This window comes from Lycium ferocissimum, chromosome 5 (genome assembly GCF_029784015.1).
Source record: "Lycium ferocissimum isolate CSIRO_LF1 chromosome 5, AGI_CSIRO_Lferr_CH_V1, whole genome shotgun sequence".
Lineage (NCBI taxonomy): Eukaryota > Viridiplantae > Streptophyta > Magnoliopsida > Solanales > Solanaceae > Lycium > Lycium ferocissimum.
The window spans coordinates 3,756,951-3,778,847 of record NC_081346.1 but is presented as its reverse complement, the minus strand read 5'-3'; the positions used below and the strand labels follow the sequence as shown (position 1 = coordinate 3,778,847).

The following is a 21,897-nucleotide window of genomic DNA, read 5'->3' as shown; positions in this document are numbered from 1 at the left end:
TTTAGTACGATTGCATGACATTATTTGACTTTTACTACTATTTTTTATTTATTTGTAGTATTAAATAATAAAAACACTTCGCCGGCTATAATAAATAAATGTGACTCAATGGTGTGAAAAATTCTTGTCCCACTATATATAACTTAAACTCTGTAAATAAGCGCATTTAAATTCAGAATGATAGATTATCTTAGTTTTTTTTTTTTAATCCAATATTTATATTAGATAAGATAAATGAATACAAACCACATGTCTTTAATAATTATAATTAATATAATATATATTTTAATTTTAAATTAATTAATTTAGTATAAATAATACTACGAAACACGAATAACTATTTACCATTATATTATAAAAAAATCCCATACTCACACGAAAGGAAGAAATCAAATTAGGGTGGGAAGTGAAATCAATAATTGGGGCTTGGAGCAACCTTTATAAATAGCACTCCAAATCCCCCAATTAAAGGATTTAACACCATTCCACCACCCCCTTTTCTCCGTAGCGCCGATCTCCTCCACACTAATTTCACTAATCACTAATTAACAGTGGACTTAGGGATTTCAGGATCAAATCTTGGGGATAATTTAGGGATTTTCAGGATTAAATTTCACTGTATGAACTTTGCGATTTAATTAATTCATCCAGATGAGTATTGAACCATTCAATAGGTAAACTTCGTGTTTAATTCTTCTTGCCATCCTATCCAAGACCGGGAAAATAATTTAGTTTTTCCTGTCTTATCTATTTATTCATCTTCGTTTCTTGTGAAAAATTAACAAGTTTCGCACCTCAACTATCATTGTTTCATTTACCTTCCTAAATTATCACTCCATTTGTATTAAAACACACCCCATACTTGATTTCAAATATTTGGCCAACTCAGCGTCGAGGTGTGTTTTAATATAAAGGGAGTGATAGTTTAGGTAGGCAAAGGGAGTAACGGATAGTTGAGGTATGGAATTAGCGAAAAAGTGATAGTATCCATTGTGGAATTAGCGATCAATGGATGACGCATGTAACTCGCAAAAAATGATAGTTTAGGTGTGTTTTTCGCCAAATGACTCTTTTCTTGTTATGTGGATTCATGGGAAATGTTGGATAGGTTGGTGAAACTTGCTGCAAGAGCGTTTTATGATGATATTACGACTAAAGGAGACAATCAGCCAAAGTTCGGTAGAAGTGACAATCGAGGAATTGCAGTGGTGATTCTAGATGCACTCACAAGGTTCTCACTTTTACTATTTTACTCCCTCATTTCAATTTGTTTGTCTTACCTGTTTTAGTTCGTTTAAAAAAGAACGCCTCTTTGCCTTTTTAGCAACTCTTTAAACCAACTTTCCACATGACATGTTTAAAAGATCAAAGGACATTTTTGTACATTCTACATATCATTAGTCTAAGATCACAAGATTCAAAAGTCTTATTTACTTTGTTAAACTCCATTCGGGATGGCAATTAGGGTAGGGCGGGGCGGGGCGGGGCGGGCAAAGTCATAATAGGGCAAAGGGGCGGAAACATATAAACGGGCGGGGCGGGTCGGGCGAGGGCAAAATTTAATTTTTAAAAATTTTTAATAGGGCGAGGTGGGGTAGGGCAAGAAATGGGTTATAAGTGGGTTGGGTAAAAAATGACTATTTTATTCTTGTTCCTTAGTTTGAATCCACATTGTGAAGCATCGTTCTTTACTACTAAAAGTATAAGCATGATTGCTTGGAAGTTTGTAAGATTTCTCATTTCTGTTATTAAATTCTTATTTGTTCAAATGTGACTTCTAGCATAAATTAAAATCAATATTTTTTTATTATAAAACTAAACTTACGAAGTAAAACCCGACAGAACTATTCTATTTGTTTAAAAACTTGTACAAAACCTTTCCTATTTATCGCAAAAGTGATAGCCTAATTAACTAATCTTACGATTAACAATATTCATTTAGAAGAAATCACTAAAAAGACATCTACTAAAAGAAATACTACTACTCTGCAGCTTATACTTACATCACAAGTTTGTCTTTAGTAATTAAGACAAATCATCTTTTTAACTCGGACATTCCTTCAAGCTTATTTAATTATACTAAAGATGGTTTTGTGTATTCTCATGCTAAATATAGTAAAATATGTAAATTCTAGTTCTATTTTGAAATTTGAACGATCAAAAGAAAAAATCCAATTTTAGGAACTAATCATTCATCTAATTGTTTTTAAAAAAATATGTCATGCTTCGAAGTGAAAAATAAAGAGGAAAAATGAAAGATAATATAAACGGGGCGGGGCAGGGCAGGGCTTAGCGGGGCGGGGCAGGGCAGGGCAATTTCCTTAGAAAAAGCTAAACAGGGCAGGGCGGGTCGAAATCTTAGCAGGTCAAGGCTTGCCCCGCCCTAACCTGCCCTAACCCGCCCTATTGCCATCCCTAAACTCCATGCCAAGTCAAAACCAATCAAACAGATTGGAATTTTTGACCAAAATAAGCTATTATTTAACCCAATTCACCAAAATAATACGTTTTTAATTTTTTTTACAGAACTAGCATAAACGTATTCCTGAGTAACGTATTAGCATTATTTTATTCAAAAATTCTGACGGAAAAAACAGCTAATAATTGGACGGCGTTAAAATAAAAGTCGTTACTTGTGATACGATTTATGCCTATTATGTATCCCAAGGCCACGACTATTAGTTATCCCTTCATTTAAAATAACGACGTCGTTAAATGTTTTCTAATAAATGTGAATAGATATACAACCGAGAAGCTCATTGAACAAATTTTCCTTTTCAACCTAAAACCTCTTCTAAATAAAACCCTAGCATCACTATCACCAGGAGAACAACAAATTTACTCGATCCATATATTATTTTATCTATCTCTACAAATTGATTTTGTTCCGATGATATAGATTGTGACGTTTATTCGATTTTTTGCCGCAAGTTTTAAATGTGAAACTTTCAAAGCTCAGTATTTTGTGCGATTTTGCTTGCAAAAATCGATCAAGAAACTTGGGAACAGATACCGTGATTAAGGTATGTGTTTTTTCACACACTAGTATAGTGGAAGAATTACGGATTACGTTTCAAACTTTCAATTTACGGATTAGAAGATAATGGTATGACGAATTTCCTTTATCTTCAAAAAAATGTAGTATTTTTGTTTCTGTGTTTTTCGTTTGGGAAGATACGGAGTTTTTTTCTCTGTTTTTTCACTTTCTTAAGAAGATGTGATGTTCACATTTTTTAGGCAAAACAAGCATAGAAATTTCATAGAAAATATTCACTTGTGTAGGTATTTTTGTTTTATGGCGGAAAATAATGCATATCAAATGGATCCGGTCCACTCGACTCGTCAGTATTGAATGAACAACTCACCCATAGGTCACGGGATATATGGGATGGAAAGGATAATGTGATTTTGAATACAAGGAGATGTGATGGAAATTTTTGGGACTTCGTAAAGGAACATCCAATTGATACACGAGTCTTGGAAGTGATTAGACTATCGGGATTGTACGGTGTTTATAGATCTCATCGACCTACTATTGATCGTAGTTTGATTACTTCATTAGTTGAAAGATGGCGTCCTGAAACTCATACGTTTCACTTTAGAACTGGAGAAACGACAATCACCTTGCAAGACGTAGAGGTGTTGTATGGCTTACCCGTGAATGGTGATCAGTGAAAGATTGGGAATGAGTTGGCGAGGAGCACGGAGGATTGGAAAGACATTTGTCAAAGATTATTAGGTTTTAGCCCACTTCCTGGAGACTTTAAAAAAAATAGCCTCAAGGTATCTGCACTTAATCAACACATGCTACGTCATCCAAAATTACTTGACACGGCAACACAAGATATGGTCAATCAGAAGGCTAGATGCTATATGTTTTGGATGATTCTTTGGTATGATGATGGCGGATACATCCGGAAGTAATTTGAAGCTTATGTACTTACCTATGCTCGAGGACGTCAACACGATAGATCTTGAGAGGGGTAGTGCGACCTAGCGTGCTTGTATCACTATCTTTGTAAGGCCCCTCGCCGAGCAACATGAGACAGCTGATTCTACCACTACTACGGTATACCTAAAAATATTAATAAAAGTATTAACTCGTATTTATAAAAAAAACTTGTTCAATTCCTAAACGTATAGTTCTCTTTCTTAATTAGATTTTTCTAACATTCTTACATGGAATGCTCCTCCCGAGTATACATATAGTTCTCTTTATTTTCTTTCTAGCTAAACGATAAGATTTTTTATTTCCTTTTTTGCTATAATGAAAAAAATGATGTTGATTGTTTTTAGTTCTTTATGCGACTTGCATTAAATGATGTTGAAATTAATGTTTTTCTTCAGGTTTGGGCATGGGAGAGAATTACTGTCCTCAGGCCCCAGATATTAAAACAAAGGGACGCGAATGCTGGTTTACCTAGGGGTCCACGCGCTACTAGATGGTTTGCACATTTTAGTTGGACCAAAACTACCCAATATGTGTTGAAAGTTTTTAGGGATGCACTTGATTCCATGACGGAGGATCGGTACAATGTTGTATTAGTTTTGTTTTAATTTTCATGTATATTGTAATTGTAAGGACTCATTCGATTTATTTGTTTCATTTAGTTTATTTGGGAACCATATTCTGATGAATTAATTGAGAGCCTTCCCGATTATTGTCGTGTTGGACGAAATATATGGCGTGCTAGAGTCACAATATTTTGTTGGGATGTTGTCGAGGTTCACTTGCCTGATCGAGTTATGAGGCAATTTGGAATGATACAGAGATACCACCAACTTCGTTTCCATTTGATCCCACATTTTAACCACGATCGTCGGGGAAGGCCAAATACAAATTGGGAATTGGAGCATGCACAATGGTTGCCATTTTGGCACCAACGACTTCGATACGTTATTAATGCACCGGTCAATCATGAACCACTTCGCATGACCCCTACCTTGTTTGGTTCGTACGCATTACTCGTCTTGTTATTGGTAATCCTACTTCGCGTCCTCGCCGGGCAACAAGGTTATGTGCCTAATGCAACGGCTTATGAAGCAATGGTAATATTTATTTCTCATGTTTCTTGTATATGCAATGTGAAAATGCATCGATAATCGATTCTACACTAGTCGCGTGATATTAATAACTTCCTTTGTCTTTGTTGTTTGGTTAAAAGATCTACCAAATAACATCATGTATAAATTAATCTAGTGGTTCTTAAGTTTAGTTTCAGTGAACTATTTGATAGATGGTATATTACAATCTGTGATATACTAACCACCTCTTTCTCCTTTTTGAAACTATGATGCATGCTTCCTAGCGTATAATTGTGGGAAGCAAATTTGTGTTAAAAAGGTTTTTGGTTCCATGAAAATGCATTTGGGACAGAGTATTACTGTACTATTCTAAAGATGCCCAAGCAGTCCCGGAAGATGATCCGTAACAACAAATTGTAATATTGGTTCCACTTCAAGCGGGCGACACTCACGAATTCACTCGAGGCATCGTGTATGACATATCAACCAACAACTACTCGTATTGTGCCATACATGACGCCACAAACTCCACAATATTCAAGAGATCCAAGTCTTTCGTCTTTGAGAACATATTTGTTGAGAATGGTCCTCAACTCATCGCCCGTGCAAATATCCATCGATATCCCCGAGGCCACTAATAGAGATGATCATGTACTCCAATATTGAGATCTGAGTTGGATGATTCCAACGATAAAGTGGATGGTGAACCATCAATAGTTAAGCGTGTGCGACCGGAGTCGGCTATTTGCGAGCCGCGGTAGAAGTAAAAAGTCAAGGTAGAAGCAAAAAGAAATGAATGCATCACTAATAGTTTGGCTTTCCACATAATCTCGTAGTTTAGTAGGAATGATTTTTTTTTTTTTTGCTCCCCCTTCTTTCGGTGTTGTTTTGAAGTTGGAAAAAGCACTATGGTGTATTAGTCTTTTTTTGCTTTTTGTATTCAGCTATGGTGCAAAGAAGTTTTAATTGGAAGTCATGATTGTATTTGGTTTTTGCTAGCAAGTCATGATCGACATTAACCTTCAAGATGTGTATTTCTTTTTATCATCCATGAGCTTGATTATTTACTTATTTTATGTACTGAAGAAGATTTTGCAGAGCTGGTATTGACTAGGAGCCTGTTTGGATTGGCTTCAATCATGAATTTTTTTTTATTTTTTTTTTGTTGCTCACTGCTGGTGTTGTTTTGGTCGTAGAAAAGAAACAACCTATGGTGTATTAGTCTTTTTTTGCTTTTTGTATTCAATATGGTGCAAAGAAGTTTTAATTGGGAAGTCACATTGTATTGGTTTTTTCTAGCAAGTCATGATCGACATTAACCTTCAAGATGTGTATTTCTTTTTATCATCCATTCATGAGCAGTTTATTTACTTATTTTATGTACCGAAGAAGATTTTGATGGAAGAGCCCGTTTTGATTGGCTTCAATCATGAATTTTTTTTTTTTTTTTGTTGCTCACTGCTGGTGTTGTTTTGAAGCTGGAAAAGAAACAAAATTAGTCTTTTTTTGCTTTTTGTATTCCCTATGGTGCAAAGAAGTTTTTGTGGAAGTTCTGTTTCTATCTTTTAGTTAAACACAACTAAAAGTCCGCTCGGACCCGCATAACTTAACTAAAAGTTCGTTTTCTCCTTTTTAGTTAAACACAACTAAAAGTGCGCTCAATAACTTCCATAAAAACCATTCCTCCGGCGTACTTTTAGTTAAACACAATTAAAAGTCACTCCGCATAACTAAACAAACTCGACTAACACTAAGTTTGACCACGGTTGGACATTGACGCCTATCATGTCAGCTTTGTTTACACAACCCGCAAGATATCAGCAGACCACGATCCATCTCATTAGGAATTCTAGTTGTCCTTGGTCGATTGGGACGACGATAAAGTTCATTACTTGTCATTCTAAAACTTGGAGATGGCCAACTTTCGTGTCTAATGGCGAGAATGACCCAAATATGTTGTAGCATAATTCTCTATTGTGAAATGCTCGCTAACAAAATTTCTAGCCAATCCTCCCATTCTTTTCGAACCTTGAACATGGAAACCGCAAATTAGCCCATTTTCCACAATCACATTTTTTTTTCATTCAAAGAAACGGTGAGGATTACCACCGCACCATCAACTATAGATCTAACCTCATATACACCGTGGGTATATTCCAATCATAAACAAAGTGCCTTTTGAACTTCAGTTCTTTTCCCACTTCATTTTGAACCTCCCCGTCCATAGTTCATTTTGTTCCGTGATTAAGTCTTACGAGTATATTGCCCCGTTCAACAATTTGCCCTAACGCTAACCATAAATTTAAGCCTCGTGCTTTCACTCCGTTGAAATGTTGTCAACACTCCCCATCTTTTTCCATCATCATGGCTAACCGTCCATTTGTCCAGGGAATTTCCATGAGGTATTGATATGCTTCAACATTTTCTTCCTTAATTTCCCACATCAAGGCTTCAAACTTCAATTCGCTTGGCCGGCGCCCTCCACATCAGTTTCCGAGGTCCTTGTTTGGATATCGAGATTGAAAATTGCTCTTAAGATGCCTTAGGCAAAAATCGATGGAAGGCCCGAGGCTCTTGATACCGCCGCAACTCCGATAAACTAGCCAAATTCCTTTTGCCCCACGTAGATTATATCTTCTCTATCCTTTATCACATGTGCGCTCAAATTCCTAAAAAACCATTTCCATGCCTCTTTCGACCCCCGTTAATAGCAAATGCTAGAGGAAGAATGTTATCATTTCCATCAATTCCAATGGATGTCATATTTGCCATACATATGAGTTCCATCTACCGAAATAACAGGCGACACGTTTGGAATCCATCAATGCATGGCTTGAAAGCCCAAAATACAAACTTGAAAGTTTTTATCAACAGACTTTTCGTGTTTCCATTCCACATAATCGTTCCATGATTAAAGTGCCGAAAAGCTTCTAAAAAATTTAGAAGCTCACTAAAATGAATTTTTAAAGTCACCATACACCAATTCAAATGCGCGTAACGTAAGCCACGCTTTCCGTATGTCAAAAATTTCTCGTGAACCCTAGCCACGACATCTACTACTAACAACTTGGGATTTTTTCACTTTTGAAATAAGGATGCAATCAAATTGGTATCTAGGTTGACATGTACCGTAGTAAGCCCTTCGGCCTCACATATGATTATCAACATCTTTATCTTCCAAAGGTTATTTCCAACCTTCCGGCAAGAAACTCCCAAATTATAAAACTTGCATCTCACAACCCATAGACTTTTGTTTGACGTTATCATTTTCAAACTTCTATTTTTGCGCAACCCAAATCGTCACGGCCCGTTTCAATTTTGGTTTGTCGCTAAAATACATATTCTTTTCCAAGTCTTTGTTGGCATCCCTCGACCAAGCCGAACAACATCCCATCTCAGATTCTTGTGTAGAAATGAAAATATCTTCCTCGTTCTCCAATGTCGTAAAGTAGGGTATATCATGACATGGAAGTTCGGACACACCATGACCAAATTGATTATGAGGATTTACACCAATATTATTTTGAAGTAAATCTCCACTATCACCGATATATTCATCAAAGTTCACTTTCTCTTTCACTCTTTCATCCTCTCCCGAAGGGTCGTCATCCTCTGAATTTTCAGAGCTAATTTCAGCATTTGCATCATTATACATATCAACGCTGGCCTCAGCTTCTCTGTGGAGAAAAGGAAGAAACCATATTAATAAATTGTAGTAAGATTGTAGGATATATAAGCAAGTTTTTTTCTCTTTAGCTTAAAATTTATAGGAGTACGAACACATTTAAAAGTTAAAAATGCAACAATTTTGGAGGTTTCTAATAAACCTATTCTAGCACTAAATAATTGAAGCAACAATTAAAAATATGTAAAAGTGCAACAATTGGCGGTACAAATATCTTGTGGGGAGTACATATAATTTGACTAATTTATTTGTTGAAAACATATAAACCCAAGCTATCGAAAAAAAATATAATTTTTGCTTACTCCGGCCTCATATTCTCCGTGGCTACTACTAGTACGTCTTTGACTACTTGAGCCTTCATCAAATGATCGATGACCATGCGTGCTAGGACACTCGCACCAAATGATTGATTTTAAACCATGTGTCGCACTATATGATGACACATTGGTGTGAGATTGATTATAGAAATTTGGATTGTCGTGCATCGGTAATTGCTGGAATGATGGTTGAATAATCGGTTCTGCAAAATGAGGCTGACTGGCCATAGCAAATCCATAATTTTGAGCCAACAAATTCATGTGATAACCATGCTGACCACTCATTTGAAATACATTATTTTGATTTGTCAAGTTTGGTCTTTACATAAATCTCCAAAATATTTATATCGATCTTATCCGCAAATTTACGATATGGTGAAAAATTGTAGCAAGGAGCGGTCATTCTCAATTTTAAACTCAATGAACCTTGTATTGTTACCTTGAAAATGAGCATGGATATTTTCCGAAATATCAATTTGAATATTTTCACTATTTGTCCCCATCTTCTCATGCAATAGTTCAACCAATTCAAAGATAGTTCGTTGAAATAAACATGCTAACAATCATTTTGGCACCTTCAAAGATACCCGAATCGTTCATTTCGAATTATTTCGCCACCCCAATACAAAGCAACCATCACATTATGTTCAAAATTGGCCATCTTTACTCCTACACGCGAAAATAAGACACTTATTATTATTAATATAATTAATAATATAACGAAAAATAAATTAAAACTATGGTATTATTTTTAACATATTACAACATATTTGACTTAATTAACTCATACTTGTTGAATTTTTTAATGTTGTTCCAACAATAGGCCACACAAGCAGAAGCTTTCAAAAATTGTTGGAATGTGTTTGAACATTCGTTTCATACACTATATTTTATAATGATTTGTGGTTTGTTGGAAAGTATGAGAGAGGAAGGTGTCGTTATTGTGTGTCACGTTTTACAATTAAAACGTAACTATTGATCACGTTTATAGTCAAATCCAGTCGAAGGATTCCCAATTTGCAGGATTCTCTAAGATTCGATTGCCCGTGCCTAGTTTGAGTAGAAACGCAATCGTCGCGGGGCTACGTTTTATCCTAAAATCATAACTACGAGTTACGACTTTAACATCAATCAATGTCGATTACGTAGAAGGATTGCTCGTGTATGGATTCTCTAAAGTCGTTACATCGACAAGAACGTATTAGGAATAATACGTTACATTTCCAATCACGAATTAACTTTTAACACCGTTAACCCCTTACCTATTTTTCCCGTTTGTAATTTTTGAAAAAATGTCTAATACGTTACTCAGGAATACGTTTATACTAATTCTGTAAAAAAAATTAAAAACGTATTATTTTGATGAATTGGTTTAAATAATAGCTTATTTTGGTCAAACACACAACAGATTGAAACAGACGGAGTAGCTATTTTGCCTCTTAGAGGAGGATATATCATTTTTATCGAAGCTGACATATAATGTCAACCTATCTATACCTTTTCTTTCTTATTTAGTCTGTTTTTAACTTAGGAACTTTATTTAGATATTTTCAAGCACTGCGTGCTTATTTTCTGCATAATTCACCCACACATCCACGAAGTGCTTACCTTTGTATGGAGCAATATATATGTGTACTAAAAATAATACGTTTCAGGCGGCAATGGGTGAGGGAAGAAGACTTGGCAAAAGACTTGAAGTTGCACACGAAGCAACTACGCCGCACCTTGCGGTTCTTTGAAGAAGAAAAGCTCATCACACGGGACCATAGGAAAGAGGTTAGTTTTATGCTCTATTGCCATAAAGATGATTTATTATTTAACCCCCTCTGCCCGTTTCCCTTTACCTATGATATAATTTCTGGAAGATTTAGCCTTTATCGCTAACTTAAGGCTATCTTCACGGCTTAGTTTCAGACAGTCAGAGTGTTCCAGACTTTATATATCTAAAGCAACACCATTTGTTTCCTGAACTTAGCAATTGGATCCCTTTTACATAAATTCCTCTGAAGTAAATAGGAAGATGTGAGAAATTTGCTGTTTGGTAACCATATGGATGTAAGGTGCACACTAAGTTGCGTCTCTTTACCCCATTTTCAGAATTCTGTAGATTCGTTATGTAATTTATTCAACCTATATCTTATCTAAAAAAACATGAAATTGTTACATACTCCCTCCGTCCCAAATTATGTGGCACCATTTGACTTGGCACGGAGTTTAGGAAAGAAAGGAAGACTTTTGAAATGTGTGGTCCAAAACAAGCCTTATATGAATGTATGAATGTGTGACTGTAAATCATCTCATAAAGTTAAATTGTTTCTAAATATAGAAAGGTGACATTCTTTTTGGGACAGACGAAAAAAGAAATGGTGCCACATAATTGGGACCGAGGGAGTAATACTCTTTTGGTTACCTACCAACACAAAAGAACAATAAGGAAGCCAAGGGTGAAGCTCAGTCTTAAGAAACTCATCTATTTGCTTAATCTAGCCAAAGAGAATCATACTGAAGCCTCTTTATTTGCTAAAGCCAAAGAGAATCATACTTCTTTATTCTAAACCATTTTAATAAAGATCCTATTTTGTTGTTACCTTATGCATTCCTATGTTCTCCTACACGGGAATACTCCTTCAAGTTGATTTCTTTAGCAAATTCTATTTGTTCTTCGCTACCACGGTACAGAACATTGAGACCTGTTAGAAAAATGCATTATGATGGCAAAGAAGAGGAAATTTTTCAGTTACAAATACAAAGAAGTAGCATTTTCTTTTGTGTGCTCATATTCTTTGAGCCTCAGCCTCATTAATTTAATTGCTAATGTGCGACAAACTAATGGCGTTTTAATGAATGTTCATATATCCTCCTCCTTTTCCAAAAGCCGTGGTAGGTGAGAAGGGGCTAATTTGATTGCATTTTTTGTCCGCGATTGGTGAGAAGGGGGTGATTTGGCGGTACATTCTTTTCCCTCTGCCCTTATTAACCTACTAATGTGCAACTACCCTCCTCCTCTACCAAAAGCTGAGGGGGGAGAAAGGGGCGATTCAATTGCATATTGATTTGTTATTATCACATACTACTCCCTCCGTCCCAATTTGTCTGACACTTTTCGCTTTTCAAGAGTCAAACTTTTTAATTTTGACTGTGTTTGAACATAGAATCTTTAGATTTTTCGAAATAAAATTTACATATCTGGAAAGTACGTAAAAAGTACTATAAGTCACCATGACTAATAATTTAAAATAGTTAAAAGACATATGAAAAAATTACGGTGAAAGAACAATTCGTTTGACTCTCCAAAAGCGAAAAGTGTCAAACAAATTGGGACGGAGGGAGTACTAACATTCTCCAGATTTTGCCTGCAATTTCTTTGCAAAATAATCTGTCATTCATTCTCTGACAATCTTTTGTTACAGGGAGCAAAGGGTGCAAAAGTATACAATGCTGCAGTTGCAGCTACTGTTGATGGCCTGCATGGGAAAGACGGAGATGACAAAATAAAGATGCATACTCATTCCTAGTGCTGCCTGGACTATGCACAGGTTCCCACCCCAAACCCCTGATTGACCAACTTCTGTAGATTTTTTGTAGTATTCTGATACTTCTAGTCATAGCATTTTCAGACTTGACTGATAGATGAACAACAAGAGGCTGTAGTAAGGCTCTGTCTAATTTTCGTTGGTTGAATTGAACTATGAGAGACTTAAGTAATCTATAGTAATAGCACTTCTGCTTATTATGGTACCAGCACAAGCATGATTGTTGACCAGGGATAACTTCTCATGCATCTTGGATATCATTGATATTTAACTATATTGGTACTTTCATGAAAGTTAAAGATTCGAGGGGCATCTCAAATTCTGCAGATATATGATGTTGTGAGGTACAGACTGCACCGAATGAAGAAAAAGTTAAGAGATGAGCTGGATAACAAAAACACAGTGCAGGAGTATATATGTCCCAACTGTGGGAAAAGGTTCTGCCTTCAATACTGCTGCTGAGTTTTGTCTTTTTGATAGGTATGCGTCTCATGACAAATTCAGGATTTTCCTTAAATATGCGAATTCAGATATACTGCATTGGATGCATTGCGGCTGATCTCTCCTGAGGATGAGTACTTCCACTGTGAAAGTTGCAATGGGGAACTAGTGGCAGAGAGCGACAAGATAGCTTCTCAAGGGTCTGCAGATGGGGATGACAATGATAGGAGACGACGTCGCGAGAAATTGGAAGACATGCTTCATAGGGTGGAGGTTTGTCTTCTTTCTATATATGTTTTTGGGTGTACTATTTTTCTTTTTTCTTTTGGAGGTTGATATATAAGGTACTTTCCACAATTCATTTTGTTTTTAATGTATTCACTCATTTGGTCATGTAATACTGGTGGCTCTTGGGTCATGTAATGTATTCACTCATTTGGTCATGACAAGCTAGCGAGAGAATAAAAAGAATTCCAGCTAATAGCTGTTTAATTTACTTAACGCACTCACAAGCGTTGGCACCGGTGCTGTAGTTTCGCTTGGATAACTCAGTGTTGCATTCCTTGGAGGGCAGCGTGCTTAGAGACTACTGACTAGCCATCTGGCCCGCGATAGTGAAGAGAACTAGAGAGCCAATGCAACTTAATTTGGCCTTTTTCTTCAATGAATTAGTGGACTGCTGCATAATCTGCGGGTTGGTTGTGTAAGGATGTTCGTAACAGGCTTGGTCAAAGAAGTAATGTTCAACTGGACCGTATGAAGAGAGAAATAGGAGAGCTTTTGAGGGAGTAGAGAAGGATTTTGTACACTTGAGGAATAGTCTTTTATCCCTTATCTCTTTTTGGTGCAGCCGCGAGATCTCTAGAATCATGAGGAATGGGTGTTGTTCATAGAAAATCATATTTTTCTTTAGATTGTCTTCTTTTTGGTTTACTTTGTATACGGGCATTTTGTGCCCTTTTTAAATAAATAATTGGATTACTTGATAAAAAGAGGATGTTCATAAGACAGATCTATGAAGTTCTGTTTTCATTTTGGTTGAAATGGAGGATTCTCTCTCTCTGCCAAATTGAATGCTTCTCTATATCTTTCTTTTGGCCTGAAGGAATTTGATTTTGTCTTTTGTTGGTAGCTTTGAAAGAATTTCTACAACTTGTATTGGCCGAATTTTTAAAGGAGAGGTTGGGTCTTGTCTTCCAATTTGGTATTGTTTGGCTTCATTTATATCATTTATCTCATGAAAAGAGATAACTACTCCTCGATCCATATTTTGTAGATTTTCTCCTTTTTGGTAGACCTCTTGTATACGGCCAAGTTGGCCTTGTTATTATTAATGAAATCTTTACTTGATCAAAAAGAAGTCCATGAACTAGTTGGGACTATCCTAACTGCGTCCATTTTAGTATTACTACCTTTCTTGGATTATTTTGCTTTTGGATGAGTAGCCCCCCGTTGTTTTGATCTCTATAACAATTGATGAATTATTAACAGTGCTTCCTCCTTTCTTTTTTCTCTTTTTGTAATCCTTAAATATCTGAGAACAGTTGACTTGATTTTACCCTCTCTTTCTGTGCATCTGGTTCAGTTTACTGAGAACTAAAAACATTACAGGCACAACTCAAACCATTGATGGATCAACTTGCCAGAGTAAAAGATTTACCTGCTCCTGAGTTTGGAAGCCTTCAAGCATGGGAATTGCGAGCCAACGCTGTGGCCCGAGGTGCAAATGGAGATAATGCAAATGACTCAAAGTCGGGACAAGGGCTTGGATTTGGTGGAACACCTATGCCTTTTGTTGGGGAGACAAAGGTTCTTTTGCCCAACTGGAGAAAGAAAAAAGAAATACTATTGTTACAGGCTTTTACTCGAAAGCTCATCATTATGTGTTTCTAGTTGCTTCTGATGCTTCTTGGAAATGCACTGTGGTGATTTTGGTGTATATTCATGCACATGCATCATTGTTATGACTCCTGCACGTCCATGTATTTTCCCAAAACACACTCCAAATCTGAAATGGATTTTAATGCACTAGTCCATACAGAGATTGCACAACTAAGCTTTTGCGCTGTGTTAGTTAGCCTTCTGATCAAATCCTGAGAACAGCCTTTGTAACCCCTCCTCCTTTGTAGTGTAACACTGGATGTTTTCTCCATTTTGTGCATATGAACGTCTTGGTTATTTGTTTATACTATATACAAACTTCTGTTTCCTTTCTCACTAATCACTTGAGGTGTATCCTTTAGCAACTGTTTTGTCTCAATAATAAAACATATAGCAATTGCTCTGAATGCTTTCAATAAAACATCCTTGTCTTTTTTTTTTTTGCGAATTAGATGGAGAAAATAGTGCCCAAGTTATGTAGGATGTAGGGGTTGCAGATTGTTTGAGTGAAATACACCCTGAAACTATGGTGTCTATGAATTTTAACCACTTTTTGCTGTCGATTGCAGGTTGAAGTTGCTTTCTCTGGTCTTGAGGAAAAAGGAGATATCAAATCTGAGGTTTCAGCTACACCAATGAAAGTTTTGCCTCCATGGATGATAAAGGAGGGAATGAATCTTACAAAGGAGCAGCGTGGAGAGGTCAAGCAAGAGTCGAATACGGAGGGTACTTCTGCTGCAGCGGGATCATCTGATGACAAGAAGTCCATAGAAACTGAGGATGTGAAAAATATAAAGGTTAAGCTCATTGCCTTTTGTATGGTTCATTGGTTCTTACCTTTTCCTGCCCGTCTTCTCCTTTTCTGCCCCTTCCTTTCTTGCTTGAATTGTCTATATGCTTTATATTGATGCTTTAATGTCTACTTTTTTCCCTTGGTTTTGGTAGGATGAATATGTTAAGGCATATTACGAGGCTCTATTCAAGCGGCAAAGAGAGCAAGAAGAAGCTGCCAAAATGTTACCAGAAACATCAACTACAGATGGAGTGTATCACACCTTACTGAGCGCCAAGTTGGCATGAAATCCAAACGCGAAGAGGAGGACGAAGGAGAGGATATCGAATGGGAGGAGGCCCCACCTGCAGGTAATTTTATATTGTTCGTATACTTCAATCTCTTAAGTAGTTGAGGATAGAAGGACTGTTCAAACACGTTGATAATGGAGGTGCGAGTAATTGAAGTTATTAGCTTGCTACATCATGAGGTTCAGCTCCTTACCTTATACGTTGGTGCAAATTCTTTGTTTGAGTCCTTATAAAATGGAGAGAGACCATAAATGGAACAAATGGATTAAAATTATATACTCTGTGCATCAGAATCTTGTGGGGTTTAAGCTTGAAGTGTTGGCCTTTCTTTTATTTTTGGTTTCCCATGAATTCCAAAGCTTCTTCCACTATGTTTACTTTTACAGCGAGGAAATCACTTCTTCTCCTAATTGTTAAATGATATTCTGAAAAATTATCGCTCAAAACATTAAGGAAATAGCCCTCTGGGCTTTAGTTCAATGGTAAAGGTGCAACCCAGGACGTGTGCATCACGAGTTTGAACTCTGACACTAACACGAAGCGTGATATTTAGGAGGGAGCAGGGTAGAGGAGTTGGCCTATATTCCCTCGGGTTTCGAATCTATGGGCTCACTGGGGTTGGGCCAGCTAAACTAAGGGAGATTTTTCAGTTATCAAAAGATCTGAAAAAAAAAAAAAGGAACATTAAGAAGATTGAAGAATATGCAACTTATCAAAGTATGCTAACAACTCTCAACATCTTTCACGAATCAATCTGGAAGAGTTTAGTCACATATTCACAACACCTATAGTTCTAAATACTTACGAATTTGTGCAGTCATCTTAGAGATGTCAAGAAAGTTATTACATACGCAATTTTATGTCCTGTTTGAATAAAAACAACTAGTCTATGGAAGCTGGGAACTGAAATATATGGACAAAAATTTCAAAGGGTCGATGATATAAGCCATGTGGGAATCCTTACAAGACAGGAGAGATATGGTAATTTGTTTGAGAATGCTCAAGGTTCCATAGTTCCTCGAGCCTTGACTTTCTAGAATAATGTTCTTTGGAAGTGTAGCTACTCAATAACAAAAGTCTATTGCAAATGCCATGCAAGTTCTGCGGAGTTTATAGAAGTTGGGCCTGTAAAGCAGTTGAGGTTTGAGCCTAACATAATTTTCAAGTACTCTTGTTTATCTGTTCCAGTAATTAGTGTAAAAAGATATGCTTTAGGTCAAGTACTCTTGTTTATCTGTTCGTTTCTTGTTCTAGCCATGTTATGTCTCTTCTTGGGTGGATATGTTGATCACTTCCCTCGATAACCAGAATTCATAGTATACTGTATGGCTTCACATTATTTTATGATTTTCCTGAAATTTATAGCCAGTGCTGATGTGCTGCCTGCACTGGCTATAATTTGATGATAGTTACTCATCATCTAATTAGAGTAACTAAAAGCAGAATCCTGAAATTCCTTTATCTGTATGAAATTTTCGTGGGGTCATGCGCGAGGGAGTTACACACTGACAATGGGTGGTCCGGGGTTTTTCAAGTGTTAACGTTATGTATGTGTAGCGCTGTGAGTGACACGTGTCATGCACTTCCTAGGAAGTAGTAGTCTTAGACTATTAAGAGTAGCAGTAGATGGAACTTCAAGACCTGTTGGAGAGGATTTTCTAACTTCTTACAGTTGGTATGACGTGTAACTTTGTTCTTCCTGCTTGGCTAGAGCTCTACATGTGATGGTTGCTGCTAAATTTTGTCTTCTGCCAATTTTTTAGGCTCTGATTCTTCTCTCTCTCTCTCGAGTCTGGCTGCTTCGTTTTCGCTTTCAATTTATAGGTCGTGTTTTATTTGTTTAGTTTTAAACTTCAACTTTCATGTTCACATTGGGTATGTTTCAGGTACTAATACAACTGGATCTCAAGGTAGACTTGAATGTTGAAGCAGATGCTTCGGGAGACGACAACGATGAAGAAGATGACATAGACTGGGAAGAAGGTTGATGGTCAAAGTAATGTTTAAGCCCCAAGATTTGCAGATTGCCCGAGTCTGTTGGCATGTTGTAGGGAGGTGAAGAGAGAGACATTGTCATCCGGACATTGGGTTGTTTAGTTAAATTATGCAAAAATTGTAATACATGGATTGATAATGCAGAGGTTATAACACACATTACTTTTTGTCAAGAGCGTTTGTTCTTTGTACTAAAGAATAGGGTATGTAGGGTCAAAATTTAAAATATGGGTTTATTTTTTTTAACTTAATAGAATTTAAAGGATGACGATGAAGGATTTAAAGAAAAGCTTACGGGTGGTTTGTCTTTTGATGTTTAACCCATGTATTGTTATTCCATATTATATCAGGTATATAATAATAATAATAATAATAATATTAAAGAAATGATGGATTTGTGGCTGCTGTTGCGTTTGCGTATACTTTTAGGCGTTAGCAATGCAGTGACAGTAAACAAAGGGAAAAATAAAGAAAAGGGATGGTAAATTGGTCGTCATGCAGCAATCCATCACTTCAAATGAAGTAAATATCTACCTTGTTTTTCTAGTCTACCTTGTCACTGTCTATATTTTACCTTGTTTCCACTTCAACAATAATTTTAGTGGGAGCCTTTTCTTGTTTTATTGGAAGCCAGAGAAATGCAGTAAGAAAGCATTAAACACAAATCTTCCCATAAACTGTCTCCGAGGCTTTGTTATTCATAATTAGTAATCTCATAAAATAGTATAACAAATAGGGTAAACGAGGCATTAAAGAGCCCTAAAAAAATAAAGAATTCCGTTAACTCTGATGTCTATCAAAGCTTAAATCCTAAACTGTCTCACATGGCTACGCAAGTGCTAGAAATTATCCCAGCACAGATGATAAAAGAAAAGGATCCCAAGCTGCACTTTCACCAGCACCCCAAAGTCCATTTTCAAACTGCAGCATCTGTTGTTCAGTTGGAACTGAAGCTGTTTGTGTTAATCCATTCATATTGGGCATCATTGTTGGCCCATTTAAAATATCTACTTCCCCAAATGTAGACAAATCAACCGTTGGTTCACTTGTCCCTAAAACTGAACTAATTGAAACTGGCCATGTATTAGTAGCAGTAGTACTACTACCACCACCAAAAGTGTTAGTGTTAATGTTATTATTTGTAGTACCATATGAAACTTCATCGTGGCCCCATGGCAATCGTCCTTGCTCGTTAGCCCACATTATTGCTGAGCTTGTCCCACTTTGCCACTGGTTATTTTGAAACTCTGACGAAATCATGGGCTGATGATCCCTCGTCATCATGCTAATGTAATCAAGATTGTTATTGCTCCTGAACAAGTTATCAGAATAATTCTTACCTTGTCCAGTATTTAATACATGTGTATGGTCTCTTATAGGTAAGTTCTCAGCTTCCACATTGCTCATTAATCCTCTGGCTAATGTGACAGCTTGTCTTGCTTGTGAGGATGTTTTCTTGATTTCAAGTGAGGGTACTGATGGTTTAATTTTGGATGCTAATTGGGAATTGGAATTAGAGGCACAAGCTTGAATAAAAGATCTTGAGTTCTTGCTGTTAAATAGTTTAGCTTTAAGTGCACCAACAAGACCATTCTCAGGTTCCTCAGTTCTGCAGGCTTCTTCAAAGTTAAAAGGCTCAGAATTTTCAAGAATATTACTACCTTGGTGGGAATCAGACGCGAGTAGTTCAAAATTCGTGCGAGCATTAGCCCCTCTTAGGGTCCGAGCCGCTTGATCATAAGCCCTTGCAGCATCCTCAGCAGTGTCGAATGTTCCAAGCCATAGCCTAACTTTTTGCAAAGAATCTTTTATCTCAGCTACCCATCTTCCTGATGGTCTTTGGCGAACGCCAACGAATCTTGGATGCCCCCTTGATGATGGTTTTTTTCTTGTTCTAATGCCATCACTTGGTTGAGGTGCTGGTGCTTTCATCTTTTTGTTGGTTAAGGTGTGTAAATTCTTAAATTTGTTAGTTGAAATTGGAATCAAAATTTCATAGGAGGTGGCTGTCTCTAAGCTTGGTGTCTTGAACCGTTAAAAGGTATAAAATGGGAAGGTATCTACGTTTTTTGAATGTGGACGAGAGACTAATGACAAAGGAAAACTATATTCCTCTGTATATAAAATTATAAATACAGAATGAAACTTTTAATTGGTGCAGGCGGTGTTGGTTGTATCGGCTGTAAATTATAAAATGAAATTATGGCAAGATATCGACGATTGTATATAGTTGTACTATGCGGCTAATGCAGAAGGCTCCAAATGTAGACGTTGTGTTCAGAATGGTGTGATCAATATAAATTCTGTTGCCCCTTAAATACACTCAATGAAACAAATGGCAAACAGGTCACTAAGAAAGGCCTCAGAATTTCAGATTTCTGTTGCACTCACAAAGACCAGATCAATTCTAACTTGACTAGTTCTACAGGCTAGAGCAATTTGAATGAGTATTACTAATTAGGATTAGACGATCAGATAATATCAGTAGAGTACGTCAATAAGTTGGTGTACATACAATGTGTTGAAATTAATGGAACAATTAATAAGCAATATGAGTACATGAGGAGATGTCTTGGGGATTTTAGCCTAGATTGTCTGTCTATATGTTCCAATCCAAGAACGTAAAATAGTTTAAGAACAAAAATTTGTGCGTGTTGAGCAAAATTATATCCCTGGGTTTTTGCCCCTTTGCTTAATACACTGTCAGTCTGTCACATATATGAATGTCTTGTTCATATGATGACTCTTTTCATCTTTTTCTTGACTCAGCAATATTCAAAGGGTTTGGACCGGAAGACTCTCATGCTAATCTAATACCTTTGGACTAGAGTGTCATCCAACATCACTTTTAATTAAACCTGTGTAAGTAAATTTTTATTTTTAAAATAATGCAAAGTAAACATCAATTTACCACGGACGCAAAAAGCTTTTTAAAAAATCCACATCCCAAAGACAACATAAATTGTGACAATAGACCAACAATTCTTACTCAAAATCCTGCGTACGTGACTGAGCTAATACTCAAGGAAAGACATCCTTTCCTCTGAACCACAAATTTATGAGCAAAAGATATTCTTTGCCTAGTCGTTACCACATAAATCCAACTAAATTACGTGCAGAATAGAATCGATGTTTTTGAATAACATAGCACTGGGGTCGATGAAATTAACGAAATTAAGGTGAAGCCGACAAGAGTCTTTGCATTCAAAAATTCAGTCTGATTGCCACTTCCGAAAGAAAAGGGAAAAAAAGCTTAGCCGCTGAGGTTTCTTGTCTTTACCTGCTCACTGTTTTTGCAGAAAAAAAAAAAAATATATATATATATATATATATATATATATATATATATATATATATGTTCCTCTCAAGCCTAAGACTAGGAGTATAGGATAGAAGGTTTGTCTCCTATTAGTGATGAGTTTAATTTTCGTGCTATATGAGTTTTTGGTGCTATATGAGTTTTTGGTTCTAACTTCTTCATTGATACTGTGAAGAATTTTACTAACACTATTACTTTATTTTAGATTTGTATTGGTAATAAATATATCGGCATGACGACTTTTTGACCAAATATGTGGTAAGCGTTGAAGGTACATAGTCACTTCCAAGTTAGCCAGTGTTAGCTTGATTAAAGATTGAAGAACTGTAACTATTTGAGAATTTGGTCCCGGGTCTGCTTCGCTCATATGAGATGACAATGATCGATGAAACTATTTTGATAACTTAGTCAATAAGTCCATATCGTAAGTCGATTATCAATCGTATCACCCTCCCTCCCACACCCCCAACCATCACCACCACAAAAAAAAAAAAAAAAAAAAAAAAAAAAAATGTTAGTGAAGATGAGGACTGAGGAGCAAGTCCTCTAATACCCATTGGGCCTGCTGTAAAGCACAAAATCCGATTTTCTTCTGTTTTATTTTCTCGTCTTATTTCC

At 36.5% G+C, this 21,897-nt stretch overlaps 1 protein-coding gene and 1 pseudogene across 1 annotated transcript; one reads left to right on the top strand and one right to left on the bottom strand.

Annotated features, from left to right (window-relative positions):
- The first annotated feature begins 474 nt into the window (after positions 1-474).
- Positions 475-18,225, top strand: LOC132055498 (uncharacterized; annotated as a pseudogene).
- A 581-nt stretch (positions 18,226-18,806) lies between these two features.
- Positions 18,807-19,892, bottom strand: LOC132055189 (ethylene-responsive transcription factor ERN2-like). Its single transcript, XM_059446897.1, has one exon. The coding sequence runs from the start codon at positions 19,890-19,892 to the stop codon at positions 18,807-18,809; it is 1,086 nt and encodes a 361-aa protein (XP_059302880.1).
- Positions 19,893-21,897: the final 2,005 nt, after the last annotated feature.

Excerpts from the sequence above, each read along its gene's own strand:
- LOC132055189 (XM_059446897.1), bottom strand. The coding sequence starts at position 19,892 with ATGAAAGCACCAGCACCTCAACCAAGTGATGGCATTAGAACAAGAAAA.